This window comes from Haliotis rubra, unplaced genomic scaffold (genome assembly GCF_003918875.1).
Source record: "Haliotis rubra isolate DU_JTF1 unplaced genomic scaffold, ASM391887v1 Scf814, whole genome shotgun sequence".
Taxonomy (NCBI): Eukaryota; Metazoa; Mollusca; class Gastropoda; order Lepetellida; family Haliotidae; genus Haliotis; species Haliotis rubra.
The window spans coordinates 1-17,674 of NW_025767540.1; the positions used below are offsets into that span (position 1 = coordinate 1).

Below are 17,674 nucleotides of genomic sequence, written 5' to 3' on the forward strand. Positions count from 1 at the left end.
TGCAAATCCTCTCAAATTATTTATCTCAGTCTACTATTTCCAACACTATTACCACTGATATTGTTATTCGATTGCAAAATCTGTCTGCTTACAGCGTACGCAGAGGAAGCTAAAAAACCTATAGTTCAGCATTTAATTCATCTCAATTATGTAAAATGAATTATTAAACACTACCAACAAACAGCATCTGTATACTCTGTGCAGCTAATCACAGCACTGTATACTCCACCCCGTAATCTCTCCCTTGAATCAGTCTATTACCAGACAGGTAAATGCCGCGTGTTGTTTTAACCGAATTGTAGGGGTTGGTGGCTGTAGGGGTTATAAGGCTGTAGGGGTTATATATGATGCAGGGGTTATGCATGAGAGGGTGTTACTGGGCCGGGGAGGTTTATGGGCCGGTAGTCAGGCCGTAGAAGGTTATGGGCTGTAGGGGTTATGGGATGTAGGGGCACTGGGCCAGGGGCACTGGGCTGTAGGGGTATTGGGCCAGAGGCATATGGGCTGTAGGGGGTTATGGATGTGGGGAATTGTGCATGCTGTAGGGGCTATGGGATGTAGGGGTTTTGCGAGACAACCGTTACTGAAGGCGAATATTCTAACCCGGACCTTCACAGGTCTTTTCGTGATGTAGTCAAACATACTAATAACATTTGTATTTCCTTCATATAATTATACATTAATAGTTTAGATAAGTTTATTGGTCATATAATTGCATTTGCGTGACTCTTAAACCATATAAATAAAAAAAAATCAATTGGTTCCGGTGCTATTTGTTGGGATAAACAAACCAAAATAGGGGACGCTTTTCCTCGGGTTCCAAACTTTAAAGCGAAGACTTCAATTTAGAAACATTTTCAATTGATAGGATAAACGGTATAAGCACTCTATATCAAAACGTCGCAACAGAACAATAAAGAAGTTGATCATCCATAAACATTTGTCATAACTATTGTAACAACTTCTAGAATGCCTCGCAAACAAAGTTCATTTTCAAATTGATTCTTTGTACAATAACATCTGAGTCCCGACAGTGGCCAGTGCATTGTTTCAAAAGAAAGAAACAGTAATTCCAGTATCTTAAACCATGTTACACTGTCACATTGTATTGCAATAAATATTGTAATGCGCAAAACACATATAGTATGACCAGAAATTATTGAGAATTTTAGGAATATGTTTAATTGGATTTCTAGTATAAACAACCTTGACCAGCTATCAAGTGCTTGGTTTCATTCAAGAGACAACTCCGTTAATCCTTTTTCATTAGTTTGTGAAGAGTTATCCCCCTTTGTTTACTTGCTAGCAGACGACATTTTCAGTGATCCTCAGTATGGATGATTTAGAGAAGAGGAAGTTGATTTTAGAGTATTATAACAAGGACATCAGATCAGCTAAAGTGATTTCAAGTAGAACAGGCATCCCTTGTCCACTGTTTATCGTGTTTTGAAAAATATTGCAAATGGATATGGCATTGAGCACCAGGGAGGCGCAGGTAGGCCCAGAACATTGACTGTCGGTGACAGGAGGCGGCTTGGTATTCTTGTTTCTAAAAAACAAACGAAGGAGTTTAGAAAACTTAAGGCTGATATGATTGACAGAGGAACTGTGGCTGTCTGTAAGGAGACAATTAGAACTGAGCTGCATGCAATGGGTTGGCAGAAAAGTCGAGGAATTCCATCACCGATCATGAAACCTGAACAAAAGGAGCGAAGGTTGAACTGGTGCTTACAGCATACAGAAATTTTAACTGGGACAATGTGATTTTCTCGAGATGAAAGTTCTGTGTGGCTGTTTCAATACACTGAAATTCTGGACCAAACAAACTGAAAACCTTTTGTATCAGCGCCCAAAGAACAGTCCGAAATTTAACGTGGGGTGGCGATCTCGGGCAACGCCCCTCTGTGTATTTGAAGGAATATGAACACTGAGTGGTACATAGATATGCTCGAGGACATTTACTTCCATCTGCTCCCGTGTTCTATGGAATTTGTTTGGATTTTCCAGCAGGACAACGACCCAAAACATTGTTCAGCATCTACAGGCCTGGTTTCGGACCCAAAAGGCGACATTATTAGATTGGCCAAGCTATAGCCCTGACCTAAATCCAATAGAAAATGTTTGGGGACTCTATGAAGGAAAGTGTCAATAAGAAAAATCTGACAAATATTGCTGAAATGAAAGAAGAGGTGGTCCGATATTTGGACAGCGTGGACTCACGACTTCTAATTTCCTTGATCAGTAGTATGGCCCGGCGCATTGAAGCTTGCATTGCTGCCCATGGTGATTCTGACAAAATACTGTTCACCTGTCGTCTTTGAATCTGAGTTATGTTCTGCTATTCACATTTAATATGTGAGTAGTGAGTGAATTTTTTTTTTAAATTACAATCTTTAAATTCTCAATAATTTCTCAGGTTGTACTGTATCACAATATATCACACAACAAAAAGTTGGAGCAATAATTCCAACCCCTAACATTTACAGGTAGTGTTGGAATAAGTGAAGGAAAGTCAGTTGTGAGAGACAGTGGAGCAGGTAAGTACCAAAGAAACACACCTACCCCCTATCTGATAGAATGGATTAACCCCAGCTTATTAGGGATTATCTATTTAACTGAATCTTGTGGAGGTAGCTTAAAAGATAAAGTAGCACTAACCTTACTGAGGTAAATGGCTTTTAAAAATAAACGCTTTGTAGGTAACTTCGTGATCAATATGAAAAGTGTCAAAATCTCCAAACATGGACCCTTGTGTAAAAGTGTTTTATAATGACACACAAACATCATATAACGCAAATCATCAAAGTGTGTGAGTCAAAAATCATAATGAAATATTTAATGAACTATTTCTTCTGTGTAAATATAATGATAATCTTTTTCAGTATTTCAGTATTTAACTTGTTCTTCATTGAAAACAATAAATGCTCTTTAATGCTCATTAATGAACTATGCCTCCTGCGGGACTCTTCAGCAGCAGGGCTGTTCCCACTTTCATCGTGGGGATGGGGAAGCACCACCTGTGTGCACTGAACCATTAATTAATGTGTCTCACAACTGGGAGTTCTCACAAATGGGAGGACACCTTTACAGGTAGTGTTGGAATAAGTGAAGGAAAGGCATCCACATTTTGACATGCTTGGATCATGTGTATGTTTCTGTGGGGGAATTCGGGAATATACACTCAGTGTCTCAATGGAGTGTTTCTGTTTCAGCTCGAAAGTAACAGAATTAAAAGAAGATGTGTTTTCATCAGATTCCTTCAGTCATCTCTCTCTCCACCCCTTCATGGTGAGATAGTCATTAGCTTGTTAACATGGTGGGATTGTAAATGGCTTGTTAACATGGTGAGATTGTCATTAGCTTCTTAACATGGTGAGATTGTCATTGCTTTGTTAACATGGAGAGACTGTCATTAGCTTGTTAACATGGAGAGACTGTCATTAGCTTGTTAACATGGTGAGATAATGCTGATGGCAGAATGGTGAGATTGTAATGGTGAGGTTGAAATACTGATGTCGACATGGCGAGATTGCCCTTATGATGTTGATATGGTGAGATTGCCATTATGTCTTCATGGTGAGATTGTCATTAGGATGTCAGCATGGTGAGATAATGCTGATGTCACAATGGTGAGATTGTAATGGTGAGGTTGAAATACTGATGTCGACATGGCGAGATTGCCCTTATGATGTTGATATGGTGAGATTGCCATTATGTCTTCATGGTGAGATTGTCATTAGGATGTCAGCATGGTGAGATAATGCTGATGTCACAATGGTGAGATTCTTGTAATGGTGAGGTTGAAATACTGATGTCGACATGGCGAGATTGCCCTTATGATGTTGATATGGTGAGATTGCCATTATGTCTTCATGGTGAGATTGTCATTAGGATGTCAGCATGGTGAGATAATGCTGATGGCACAATGGTGAGATTGTAATGGTGAGGTTGAAATACCGATGTCCATTATACGGCGAGATTCGCTCTTTATGATGTTGATATGGTGAGATCGCCATTATGTCTCTCATGGTGAAATTGTCGACAGGATGTCAGCATGCGAGATAATGCTGATGTCACAATGGTGAGATTGTAATGGGTGAGGTTGAAAGACTAATGTTGCCATGGTGGCGAGATTGTCCTTATGATGTTGATATGGTGAGATGGCATTATGATGTCTTCATGGTGAGATTGTCATTAGGATGTCAGCATGGTGAGATAATGCTGATGGCACAATGGTGAGATTGTAATGGTGAGGTTGAAATACTGATGTCGACATGGCGAGATTGCCCTTATGATGTTGATATGGTGAGATTGCCATTATGTCTTCATGGTGAGATTGTCATTAGGGATGTCAGCATGGTGAGGATAATGCTGATGTCACAATGGTGGAGATTGTAATGGTGAGGAGTTGAAATACTGATGTCGACATTGGCGAGATTGCCCCTTATGATGCTGATATGGTGGAGATTGCCATTATGTCTTCATGGTGAGATTGTCATTAGGATGTCAGCATGGTGAGATAATGCTGATGGCACAATGGTGAGATTGTAATGGTGAGGTTGAAATACTGATGTCGTCATGGTGAGATTGTCCTTATGATGTTGATATGGTGAGATTGCCATTATGATGTCTTCATGGTGAGATTGTCATTAGGATGTCAGCATGGTGAGATAATGCTGATGTCACAATGGTGAGATTGTAATGGTGAGGTTGAAATACTGATGTCGACATGGCGAGATTGCCCTTATGATGTTGATATGGTGAGATTGCCATTATGTCTTCATGGTGAGATTGTCATTAGGATGTCAGCATGGTGAGATAATGCTGATGTCACAATGGTGAGATTGTAATGGTGAGGTTGAAATACTGATGTCGACATGGCGAGATTGCCCTTATGATGTTGATATGGTGAGATTGCCATTATGTCTTCATGGTGAGATTGTCATTAGGATGTCAGCATGGTGAGATAATGCTGATGGCACAATGGTGAGATTGTAATGGTGAGGTTGAAATATAAGTCGACATGACGAGATTGCCCTTATGATGTTGATACAGTGAGATTGTCATGATGTCATCATGGTAAGATTGTCATTAGGATGTCAGCATGGTGAGATAATGCTGATGTTGACCTGGTGAGGTTGAAATACTGAAGTCATCATGGTGAGGTAATGCTGATGTTGGCATGGTGAGATTGTCATTATGATGCCGATATGGTGAGATTGCCATTATGTCTTCATGGTGAGATTGTCATTAGGATGTCAGCATGGTGAGATAATGCTGATGTCACAATGGTGAGATTGTAATGGTGAGGTTGAAATACTGATGTCGACATGGCGAGATTGCCCTTATGATGTTGATATGGTGAGATTGCCATTATGTCTTCATGGTGAGATTGTCATTAGGATGTCAGCATGGTGAGATAATGCTGATGTCACAATGGTGAGATTGTAATGGTGAGGTTGAAATACTGATGTCGACATGGCGAGATTGCCCTTATGATGTTGATACAGTGAGATTGTCATGATGTCATCATGGTAAGATTGTCATTAGGATGTCAGCATGGTGAGATAATGCTGATGTTGACCTGGTGAGGTTGAAATACTGAAGTCATCATGGTGAGGTAATGCTGATGTTGGCATGGTGAGATTGTCATTATGATGCCGATATGGTGAGATTGCCATTATGTCTTCATGGTGAGATTGTCATTAGGATGTCAGCATGGTGAGATAATGCTGATGTCACAATGGTGAGATTGTAATGGTGAGGTTGAAATACTGATGTCGACATGGCGAGATTGCCCTTATGATGTTGATATGGTGAGATTGCCATTATGTCTTCATGGTGAGATTGTCATTAGGATGTCAGCATGGTGAGATAATGCTGATGTCACAATGGTGAGATTGTAATGGTGAGGTTGAAATACTGATGTCGACATGGCGAGATTGCCCTTATGATGTTGATACAGTGAGATTGTCATGATGTCATCATGGTAAGATTGTCATTAGGATGTCAGCATGGTGAGATAATGCTGATGATGACCTGGTGAGGTTGAAATACTGAAGTCATCATGGTGAGGTAATGCTGATGTTGGCATGGTGAGATTGTCATTATGATGCCGATATGGTGAGGTTAACATTAGGATGCTGCATGGTGAGATTGTCATTAGGATGCCAGCGCGGTGAAGTTGTAATACTGATGTCAGAATGGTGAGATTGTAATGGTGAAGTTGAAATACTGATGTCAGCATGGTGAAATTGCTATCAACATCAGATTGTCATGCTCATGTGAACATACTGAGGTTGTAATGCTGATGTCGACATGGTGAGATTGTCCCTATGATGTCGATATGGTGAGATTGTTATTAGGATGTCGATATGGTGAGATTGTTATTAGGATGTCGATATGGTGAGATTTTAATTAGGATGGCAGCATGCTAAGGTTGTAATACTGATGTCGATTATGATGTTGACTTGGTGAGATTGTAATGTTGATGTAAACATGGTGAGATCGTCATTATTGATTTGACATGATGAGATTGTCATGTCAACAGGTAAATGTACTGGAAGAAAGGCTGCAGCTGACACAGATGACAGCTGTACAGCAGCGAGCCATCCCCACAATCCTGCAGGGTCAGGACGCCCTCATCAAGTCACAGACTGGCTCAGGTAGGTCAGATCACAGACTGGCTCAGGTAGGTCAGGTCACAGACAGGCTCAGCTAGGTCAGGTCACAGACTGGCTCAGGTAGGTCAGGTCACAGACTGACTCAGGTAGGTCAGGTCACAGACTGACTCAGGTAGGTCAGATCACAGACTGGCTCAGGTAGGTCAGGTCACAGACAGGCTCAGGTAGGTCAGATCACAGACTGGCTCAGGTAGGTCAGGTCAGAGACTGGCTCAGCTAGGTCAGGTCACAGACTGGCTCAGGTAGGTCAGGTCACAGACAGGCTCAGGTAGGTCAGGTCACACACTGGCTCAGCTAGGTCAGGTCAAGGACTGGCTCAGCTAGGTCAGGTCACAGACTCGCTCAGGTAGGTCAGGTCACAGATTGGCTCAGGTAGGTCAGGTCAAGGACTGGCTCAGCTAGGTCAGGTCACACACTGGCTCAGCTAGGTCAGGTCAGAGACTGGCTCAGGTAGGTCAGGTCACAGATTGGCTCAGGTAGGTTAGGTCACACACTGGCTCAGCTAGGTCAGATCACACTCTCTCAGGTAGGTCAGGTCACAGACTGGCTCAGCTAGGTGAGGTCAGAGATTGGCTCAGCTAGGTGAGGTCAAAGACTGACTCAGCTAGGTCAGGTCACACTGTCAGGTAGGTCAGGTCACACACTGTCTCAGCTAGGTCAGGTCACAGATTGGCTTGGCTAGGTGAGGTCACAGATTGGCTCAGGCACGTCAGGTCACAGACTGGCTCAGCTAGGTCAGGTCAGAGATTGGCTCAGCTAGGTGAGGTCAAAGACTGACTCAGCTAGGTCAGGTCACATTCTCAGGTAGGTCAGGTCACAGATTGGCTTGGCTAGGTGAGGTCACAGATTGGCTCAGGCACGTCAGGTCACAGACTGGCTCAGCTAAGTGAGGTCAAAGACTGGCTCAGCTAGGTCAGGTCAAAGACTGGCTCAGCTAGATCAGGTCACACACTGGCTCAGCTAGGTCAGGTCACAGACTGGGTCAGCTAAGTCAGGTCACAGACAGGCTCAGGTTGGTCGAGTCAAAGACTGGCTCAGGTAGGTCAGGTCACAGACAGGCTCAGCTAGGTCAGGTCACAGACTGGGTCAGCTAAGTCAGGTCACAGACAGGCTCAGGTTGGTCGAGTCAAAGAATGGCTCAGCTAGGTGAAGTCAAAGACTGGCTCAGCTAGGTCAGGTCAAAGACTGGCTCAGGTAGGTCAGGTCACAGACTGGCTCAGCCTTTGAACCGGTTGAGGCATCAATGGAGGAGAACCGACCAGAGGAATCTGAAATCCCATGGAAAGAGTTGACTGAACGAAGGGGTCTTTCAGTATCGTCCAGTTGAGTTCATAATCTCCAAGTCTTCCGCCGACTGGTGAGTCTACCACTGGCACAACTGGAGGCGAGAGTTCCTAGTCATGCAGCAATGTCACAGAGTTACTGCTTCGAAGATCCCGACACAGGGGGCTGTACGTTCCTGGCAGAGCCACGAGAGCTGGCGAAGTAGTGTTGCTGTCGTCTGGGACGTCCATGAGAGAAAGATCGTCCCCCCAAAGGGAGCTGAAGACATGGAGCGTAACTTCGGATTTCTCGCAATGTATTGTTGCAACGATTCCTCTACCTGCATACTAGTGGTGGTCCGATTAATTCAAATAATCGAAATTGGTCGTAGTGACTCAATGACCAAGCAATCAATCATAATTTCTCATAATTGAACACAAACAATTCTGAAACACTTGTTTTCATTAACAATATTTTTCTCATGGTTGGTTTTGTCTGTTACATTTCGTCAGCACTACAAGCTCGTTTCAAGTCATGATTGAATTTATCTTAAAGATTCCAAGAAATTTATGTTCCTAACATACTAGTCATCCTTAAAGATGTGAAATTTTGCCAGAAACTCCCCCCAAAGAACTACATATTTTTTCCTTATTTTTATGTGCATTAACAAATTTCATAAATGACGCTAACCACTTATGTTCCATGATTGATCGGTAGTAATGAACCAATCATCAATTATGAGATTTTAACCAATTCCCAACACTATTGCTTATGCTGAAACTTCAGGAGTTGAACTGAAACCTGAAGTTGTGTATCTTGCACGACTTTAGTAGCTACCTCTCTGGTGGCCCCATTAAAGAGTGTGCATCCAGACCAGGGCTGGCGAAACAGGTCAGTTGTAGACCCATCCTCCAACCACGACAGATTCAGTGGTCCCCTACACCTGACAGCCATCAGGTAGGAGAAAAAGTGTGCAAACTGATCCAATACTTGCGCATGATCCAATACTGTCGGGAACTGCTCCTGCATCAGAACCATGGCTCCTCTAATGTAGGCCTGTTCAGGCAACAGAGCATGAGCAACTGGCTGTAAGGATCATAATAAAGGGAGCAAGGATCTTGCGTACTGACAAATCCAAGTGACACAACTCCCTATTTTCTACTAGAAGTGGGGTGTACGTATGTTGTTTGGTCCCTAACAAAGCAAGGTCATCATCAATTGAGTGATACATGGTCGAGGCGGGAAGGTTCATGCAAACCCGGAGGAGTAGCAGTCGCTTAGGGAAGATCCCGACCTAAGGCAGAGGCTACTGCTCAAACAATTGAGTCAAAGTCGAAAGGCTGGGAACCAGCACTGTCTCTAGAAAGATCCCAAGAAACCAGAATAATCGGACGGGAGGATGTAGACTAAACCGTCACAGGAGCTGAACCCGGCAAAGTAGATGACGTTGTAGATGGGAGTGATGTCACACCTGGCCGGAGAGGGACTGTCACCTTGAAGTGAAACAGCGCACAAGTCTGAAGTGCTGGAGTTAGAGGGATCACCGTAAACAAGCTCGCACTACAAAAAGTGACTGTAGACATTTTAATTGCTGAGCCAGAAAAGAGAGATACACTGCCAGTAGGTGCTGACATTGCTGTACCGGGTGTTTGAGAAATTGTCACTAAAACTGTTGGTCGGGACTGTGATCGCGATGTATGAAGCACTACCAAACGAGGGGGGGAGTCAGTCTGTCTCAACACTGGACTCGATGTCTGGGGCCTCAATAAACGGCTTTAACTCGCTGAGGTAGGAATCTGACGCAGCATCAAGAAATCACTACGTCCGGTGATGGTGATGAACGGCAAGCTGTTCAGAAGGCCTCCGACGGTCCCTGTCTGCCACTCGTCTTGTGCCCACTCTACGATAAGCGGTGAATGATTCATCATCTAAACTGCCAAAATATGAGCAACGGCTAGACCAGTCACACCATCTGATACAATCAACACACAGTGTGTGAGGATCAGCGGCGGAGAAATTACTTCTGCATTGTCACAGTGTTTTCTCTTCCTGGTAGATTGGTTACTTTCCCCCATGATGAAAAATAAGAGACGACTGCAGACAGAGCATAACACACGTCCACCTCTGTAGGCAACAAAAAAGAGAATGACATTAGTGGGACGTCACGTGACCATCTGAGCGCTTAGCTTCACAAAGATGATTGACAGGTCCAGCTATTGGAGCAGTGGGAGCAATCGGGTGGGAGAGAGGCCAGAAGATTTGATTCAACTTAACCTACAGGACATATCCACGCCATAGTCGAAGTGAGAGAGAGTAGTGCATACCGTGAGATAGGATAAGTTTAAAAATTATTCATTTTCTAAATCTATACACAATCATACAACTTGGTTCCAAAATAGTATAACCCCAAACTAGAATATCCCCTACTTTTTCAAAAAGTGTATGATGCCCAGCTGTGAATATATCCGACATTGGTTAAGGTAGGACACCTCGTCTTAGGGGATGATGAATGGTTCCTGGAGGACTAGTGTCAGAAACTGCTTGGCTACATGGGAACGTTTTGTGGGATACAGTCCGTCATCGGTATCTCCTGGAAACTTAACAGGATTTGGGTTAATCATATTCTTGGAACCACAAATTCTGGATAGGTGTAGTTGAATAGGTGACAAACAATTTAAACTTTCATAGTGTTTAATTCTGATGCAACAATAAGAAATATTTTACAAGAAGAACCTTCTCCAAAAGTAATCACTATGTTCAGCAACAGCAATATTCACCACCAGAAATAAGGAAGCAACAGTGAGTGTGTGTTTAGTGTTAGGCCGCTTACAGCAATATTCCAGCAATATCACGGTGAGGTACACCAGTAATGGGCTTAACACTTTGAGCCTATGTGGGGAATCGAACCCGGGTCTTCGGTGTGACAAGTGGATGCTTTAACCATCAGCCTACCCTACCTCCCAGGGCAGCAACAGCAATATTCACCACCAGCAATTCCCATGTTGAGGAAGTCAGCAGCAGCAATATTCACCACCAGCATGTTGGGGAAGTCAGCAACACCATCAGCAGCCATTATGTGCACAAACTCATCAAAGCACTATTTCCCTCAGCAATCACTATCTTCATAAATGCAGCACCAGCCTCAACTACAGAGCACAGACAAAACAATACAGACAAAGCTGTCATAGACTGGAATGTTTCCTTGTGGGGATCACAGGGCCAAAGTCTTTCAAGAACTCAAGATATATGACGTAAAGACAATATCATGCTTTAGAACTATATTACATAAATCGGAATCTGTATGCTGAAGTGGATAAAAAGATGGATCATGTCATTGTTGGAACCCAGCTGTAATGATAAGAGACTTGCACACAGTCTACATGTATACTGAGCCAGGCGAGCCGGACCGGCCCCCTACCCGGATGTGCCTGCCTCACACGTGCTTCTCGAGAACCGTGTCACCTTGTACACATCATGTTCAGTCCTCTATTGTTGGTCCTCGTCCTAGCGTCACATTGTTACATGGTGTCAGGAGTGGTTTCGTCAGAGAATGGACAAACTACATCCACCCTCATCTTTGCCGTTGACGGTAATCTTGTAGTTCAAGCAACGGTTTCAGTTGTTTATGACTGCTACTGACAAAGACCCGAAAGGTGACAAGGTATTTTTTTGTCTACTATTGGAGAAGATGCACTGGAGATTTATAACACATTTCATTTTGAGAATGACACGGATGCTATGAAACTTCATCCGATTTGGGATAAATTTGAAGCTTATTGCATTCCCAAACATAACATTACTTTGAAAGGCACAGATTCTTTACCTGTAGCCAGAGGGAAGGGGAGAAAACAGACCAGTATGTTACAGAATTAAAGAGCAGAGCAAAAACATGCGAGTTTGGAGATTTGCATGATTCTCTCATCCGAGATAGGATGTGCTGTCTTGTTTCACATACAAAAATATAAAACCCTGACCCATCTGCCATTACTGCCAGACTTAGACTTAAGGTCAAGGTCATGTGTGGGCCCTAGTTCATTGACACTTCCAACAAAGGAACGAGTATAAAACAGTTCCAATATCTATACAAAGTTATGTACAAATAAATTATCATAATATTGTCCACTAGCATAAGATGCAGCTCCAGGCCTCTTGAAGGATTTTTAAAAAGGTTAAACACTATGCATTTTTATTACATAATGCCATTCAAACATGAATATACACCACATCTGCACCATCCGTTTACGAAAAATAGTCGTAAAAATTATAAATATGCACTAAAACTAAAACCACTTTAGCCCCGCCCACTCGTATGCATATTTTTATTTTTAGCGATCTGCCATCTGTGGGTGTGACGTCAAACCAGAGAGTCCGCTCAGTGTGTTGACATTTCAGTAGTGTATACGCCATCGAGTTGAAAGTGACTTGAAGCGCAATATTTTGAATGGAGCGTTGTTGTGATTATGTATTGGAAACTGACAACGGCTCTACGAGTTTTGATGATTATCCAACTGCGTAAACAACACGGATGTACATTTCCTGAGAAATTCTATTTTACAAGAGAGGAAGAGCATAGATTGTTTACTGTCGTCGTCCGGATTTTGTGAACCCCTCTAGTACGCACGGTCATCTGTGTTCGTTACACTTTTCAAAGAAGTGCTATGAAAGAGACCTAACCTGTGGCGAAATATGGATACGAATAAGCAAAACCAGAGACCATATACCGACTTAAACTTTAAAAGGATGCTATATATCGGGCATTCCTTTCGACATTCCAAACAAACACAGAGGCCGAAATGTCAACTTGGGACTGAGACCGAGAGAGTTGCATTCCGGACGCGACGTTAGTTGCAGGTGAGTTTTAAGATTTAGTTGTTTTGGAGCAACATAAACACTCCAGTAGCTAGCTACATGAAGGAATAGTTGATTAAAAAGTACGTCATAATATGCGCTCATGTCCTATTTTCGATCAGAGATATATTTTCACAGCCACTGTTAGTGTTACTCAGTAGGGCCAAGTCATCTATTTCCCGAGACGGGTGTTTTGTGATGTGAGTGTGTGTTGAGGGATGGGGGTGGGCATGGACAATGAGAACTTGCAACATATGGGTGCGGTGGTGAGAGAGAGCACATAATTACTAAAACATAATTAAAAATAAGTCATATCAGATAATTATCCACCAGGGACTGGTCCCCTACCATGTTAAAATGGGTATGTGAATTTTGTGTGTGTGCGTGTGTGTGTTAGGGCATGATTAAAATGTTGACTCTCACTCTTTCTCTCTTTGTGGCAATGTACAATAAACAAAATGAAAATGACTGCTCTGCACTGGCATAAAACTTAGGTATTAATGGACCCCTTGTAAAAACATCATGGCAGCTGTATATATAGGTAACTTTTAACCCACTTTCAAAAATGGGAAATCAGGGAAATATGTTCATTCAGATAATGTATTTCTTTGTGGGTTTTATTTTTGGCAAATGTGAAAATGCTACTTTAATGCTATTTTTTAGGATGTACATGGCAGCATTTCACATCAATGAAAACAGCCTAAATGCCCTAGAAGTGACCAAGACTGGAGAACCCAACTGGGCAATCAGCTACCCCTAGCCCTAAACCAAGAGGCCCAGCCAGTGAACAAGAAAGTACATGGTAAATATAATTCAGACAATTAATAATCTTTTGTTGAACTGGTGCACTCCAGTTTGAAAAACAAAACAAAACACTGTTCCTATTACTGCATGTTTTTCTCAAACCAATGAGTCAACACTGAGTCTTGTTTGCAAAGACACTGGTTTTTAATCCTCATATCTATTTTCCCTCTCAGCATTTGTTAAGACAAAAGTACTTACTTTTTTAGTGCAGATTTCAAAGAAAATTATTATTTTGTTGCCAAAACAAAATATACTGAAATTGTGTTACAAAATGTCTCTAATTCAATGTAAAATTTATTCACAGAGTTTGTTGAATTCCTACCCAGTAGGCCATTCTTAGGAGAAGAAACATATTTCCTTCCTACAGCCTTGCGGGACAAACAGCCTAAATTTCCAGGATATTCTGCCAGACACTTTCATTTATAACTAGTAAACAGGAACTGGTGAATTCACAGACATCAAGATATAATGAAATCATGTATATGTGTCTAGGATGTGAACTGAAACCAGTTGTGCCTGATGTCTTAAGGTCTGTTGTATTCGTCTGTTTGAATCCTGGGACTTGTTCAGATGGCAGTCACCACTGTGTCACATGGTGTTATTGGAGATCAATCTTGTTTTCTTAGGCTTTTACAAGTCCATCCAGTTAACTTACACGCAAGTCTTTGCCTTCATGATGTTGGTGTACACACTGTATTCATTATTTTGTCATAAATAGTTTGTATGCAAATAAATTATTTGCTTTAATTTTTGTGTGCTGGTTTCTTGATTTGATCCATGGTCTTTCTTTGCGGTTGATCACACTTTACACGTTACTACTAGAACACAATGAAGACTTTTCTTTTTCAGTAGCTGACAGTTAAAGAGATAGATAAGGATTTGTCAGTTCTTTTTTTTGCATCTATATGTATTTATTATATCTATTATCAGCTGTTAAGGAGGTTACAGGTCTTTATCATTTTACATTTTACGTATATTTTGCAGATTTATATGACTACGTATCACGACATATAACCGATGCTTTAGACGTGTATGGAAATTGAAAATGTAATGAAACTGATGTTTGATATACCATGTCAGAGACGATCGATACACCGACTTCTCCTAAAACATACACTAACGAATTTATCTCTATACAGTAGTGAGATCGAACTTATCGACTTCCGTAACGGTACGTATTTCATAGAAAAGATTATCACCATACTTAAACCTTTACGGATAAATTTAGCAGAAGACGCATTTTATGAAATAAAGCTGAAAGTTACTTAATAACATTTATAAAATCATGAACCTCGAACGTAACTATTTCAGTGTTTACCTTCCCATACCGATGTATACCGGAAAACAGGCTCAACACATTGATCGAACATTGCCGTTATCATGACTGCAAATTTTACCGTGACCGCGGAAAAATTAATTCAGTATCTAATCCGTTTTCCATGAACATGTGATAGGCAAGTAACTTTCATACCAGTCTGCAGTAGGTCTAAACAAAACATAGTCATAGTCGGGATCGGGATCGTCCCACGGCTGTATGTTGTCAACTGGTGTAATCGTCCTCAATATTCCTCTCGGTCCTGCTGCTAGAAATACTTTCAAATTGAAAAGGTTGCATGTATGTGGTATTATCTGTATCTAGTATGCCATCCAAATCCAGGTTTGACTTCGTGGATTGATTTATTTGCTAAACTAGAAGCAGACCTCAGTTTAAGCGAACAGGCTCGGTACCACTGTACATGTATTTTCCGTGTGTTGATTTAGCAACTCTCGGGTCTGACGTCACGTGACCATCTACCTCATTATCTTGCGTAATCGCGAAATGCTTTTGAGGGAGGTGCGTTTTAGATTCCTTATACAAGCTGTATAATGAAAAAATACCGTTTTTAACTGTATTTTGTGGATATTATATATACCCAGGTGTTCATTAAGAGCGAAACTAAACAATGTGAAGTGACCTTTTTAAAAATCCTTTAATCACTTTGCAGGACATTTTTCTGAGGATGAGCCACTGACTGATGTTCCACAGACAGTTTGACCCTACACAATCTCTAAATACCAACAATTGTGTATTTACTTGTATCACTTGATCAACAAACAAAATTAAAAGAAGCAAATAGAGAATTAGAGACTATTAATAAAAAAGAAACAGAAGGGATACTACTACGATCTAAAGCTAAATGGAAAGAAGAAGGAGAAAAACCAACAAAATATTTTCTGTCTCTAGAAAATCGAAACTTTTTAAACAAAGCAATATATAAACGTGAAAAAAATCAAAAGGAAACCCTAACCAAAAACGATCTTATAACTGAAACTAAATCGTTTTACCATAACCTATACACGAAAAAACCATGTGAAAAAGTGAACCTAACAGAATTGCTTAAAAACATAGACGTCCCAAAGCTATCAAAGAATCAACAAGAAAGTCTAGAAGGACAATTAAGATATGAAGAAGTATTAAAGTCTTTAAAAAATGAAAAATGAAAGAAGTCCTGGCTCATCGGGTTTCACTGTTGAATTCATCAAAAAAAAAATTTCCAATATTCACGAGTATCTTATAAGATAATTAAATTTAGCTTACGAGAAAGGAGAATTGTCTTTGACTCAAAAGCAAGGCATTATAACCTGTTTTCCCAAAAAAGGTAAATCCAAACATTTGCTTCAGAATTCGAGACCCATTTCATTGCTGAATGTAGCGTATAAAATCGGATCATCAACCATTGCAAACAGAATAAAAACAGTCCTACCCTCTATAATAAATGAGGATCAAAAAGGGTTTATGTCAAAAAGATATATTGGTGAGTGTACTCGCGTAATATATGACATCATTGACTATACTGAATATATGAATATACCAGGAATTCTACTTCTTATTGACTTTGAAAAGGCATTCGATTCTGTTGACTGGCATTTCATTCCAAAAGTTCTTCTATTCTTTAACTTTGGACCATCGATTACTAGATGGATAAATACCTTCTTTAATAACATTCAACCATGTGTTGTTGTAAATGGTTTCCTTCAAATTATTTCAATATCTCGAGAGGATGCAGACAAGGAGATCCCATCTCCCCTTATATTTTTATACTGTGCGCAGAAATATTGGCAACAATGTTTAGAAATAATAATAAAATAAAAGGAATACAAATTGGAGATACAGAATATCTAATTTCCCAATACGCTGATGATACTTCGCTGATACTAGATGGCACTGAAAAATGTTTACAGGCGACATTAGAAATTCTTAGAAAATATGCCTCATTTTCAGGCTTAAAAATACATGTAAACAAAACACAGGTATTATGGATAGGCTCAGAAAAAAAACTCTAAAAGAAAATTTTGTAGAAACTGGAATTTAGACTGGAAGAGTGACTCGTTTACACTATTAGGAATTGTATTTACTCACAACATCGCAGAAATGGTTGAAGGCAACTATAAAGATAAACTTAAGACTCTCAAAATATCAATGAATCAATGGTTAGCAAGAGATCTAACTCCCTTAGGTAGAAATACCATATTGAAAAATTTACTTTTACCGCAACTTAATCATTTATTTGTAAGTCTACCGAACCCAAACGATCAAATGATTAAGGAAACTGAGCAGCTCTGCTTTAAATTTATATGGAAAAACAAACCAGACAAAGTCAGTCGAGAAACTATCACAAAGAACTATGAATACGGAGGAATACGAGCTCCAGAGATAAAAAATCTTATTCAATCACAAAAAATATCATGGATTAAAAGACACATCAACTTAGATTCAAAAGTAAGGAAATTGCTACAAACGAAGACACATTTGGACATCGACAGCTTTATACAAACATGCGAAACACACATACTTGAATCATTAATAACACAAGAAATAAATCATTTTTGGAAAGACACTTTGAAATCATGGGGTAAATTCGTAACCAGAAAAGCAGAAAAAGAAAAAAACGCATGTGATATTTTATCCCAACCCTTATGGTTAAATGACAATATTAAAATAGATGGAAAACAAATTAATTATAAACATTATTCAAGCAAAGGGATTACTTATATAAACGACATGTTTGACGCCCAAGGTAACTTTTTAACGGTGG

General features: G+C 40.6%; 1 protein-coding gene and 1 long non-coding RNA gene across 2 annotated transcripts in view; both read left to right on the forward strand.

Annotated features, from left to right (window-relative positions):
- The first annotated feature begins 3,051 nt into the window (after positions 1–3,051).
- The window catches only part of LOC124261885 (probable ATP-dependent RNA helicase DDX31), an 83,936-nt gene continuing 69,313 nt past the window's right edge, over positions 3,052–17,674 (forward strand). The window contains exons 1-2 of the mRNA XM_046696251.1: positions 3,052–3,288; positions 6,551–6,665. Coding sequence (XP_046552207.1) covers positions 3,133–3,288; positions 6,551–6,665 — 271 coding nt within the window. The 5' untranslated portion in view covers positions 3,052–3,132. The remainder of the gene's footprint in view (positions 3,289–6,550; positions 6,666–17,674) is intronic.
- On the forward strand, positions 12,467–13,942 carry LOC124261892. The gene is made up of 3 exons (XR_006894458.1): positions 12,467–12,797; positions 13,458–13,596; positions 13,903–13,942. It is a non-coding gene; the product is annotated as an uncharacterized LOC124261892 (long non-coding RNA).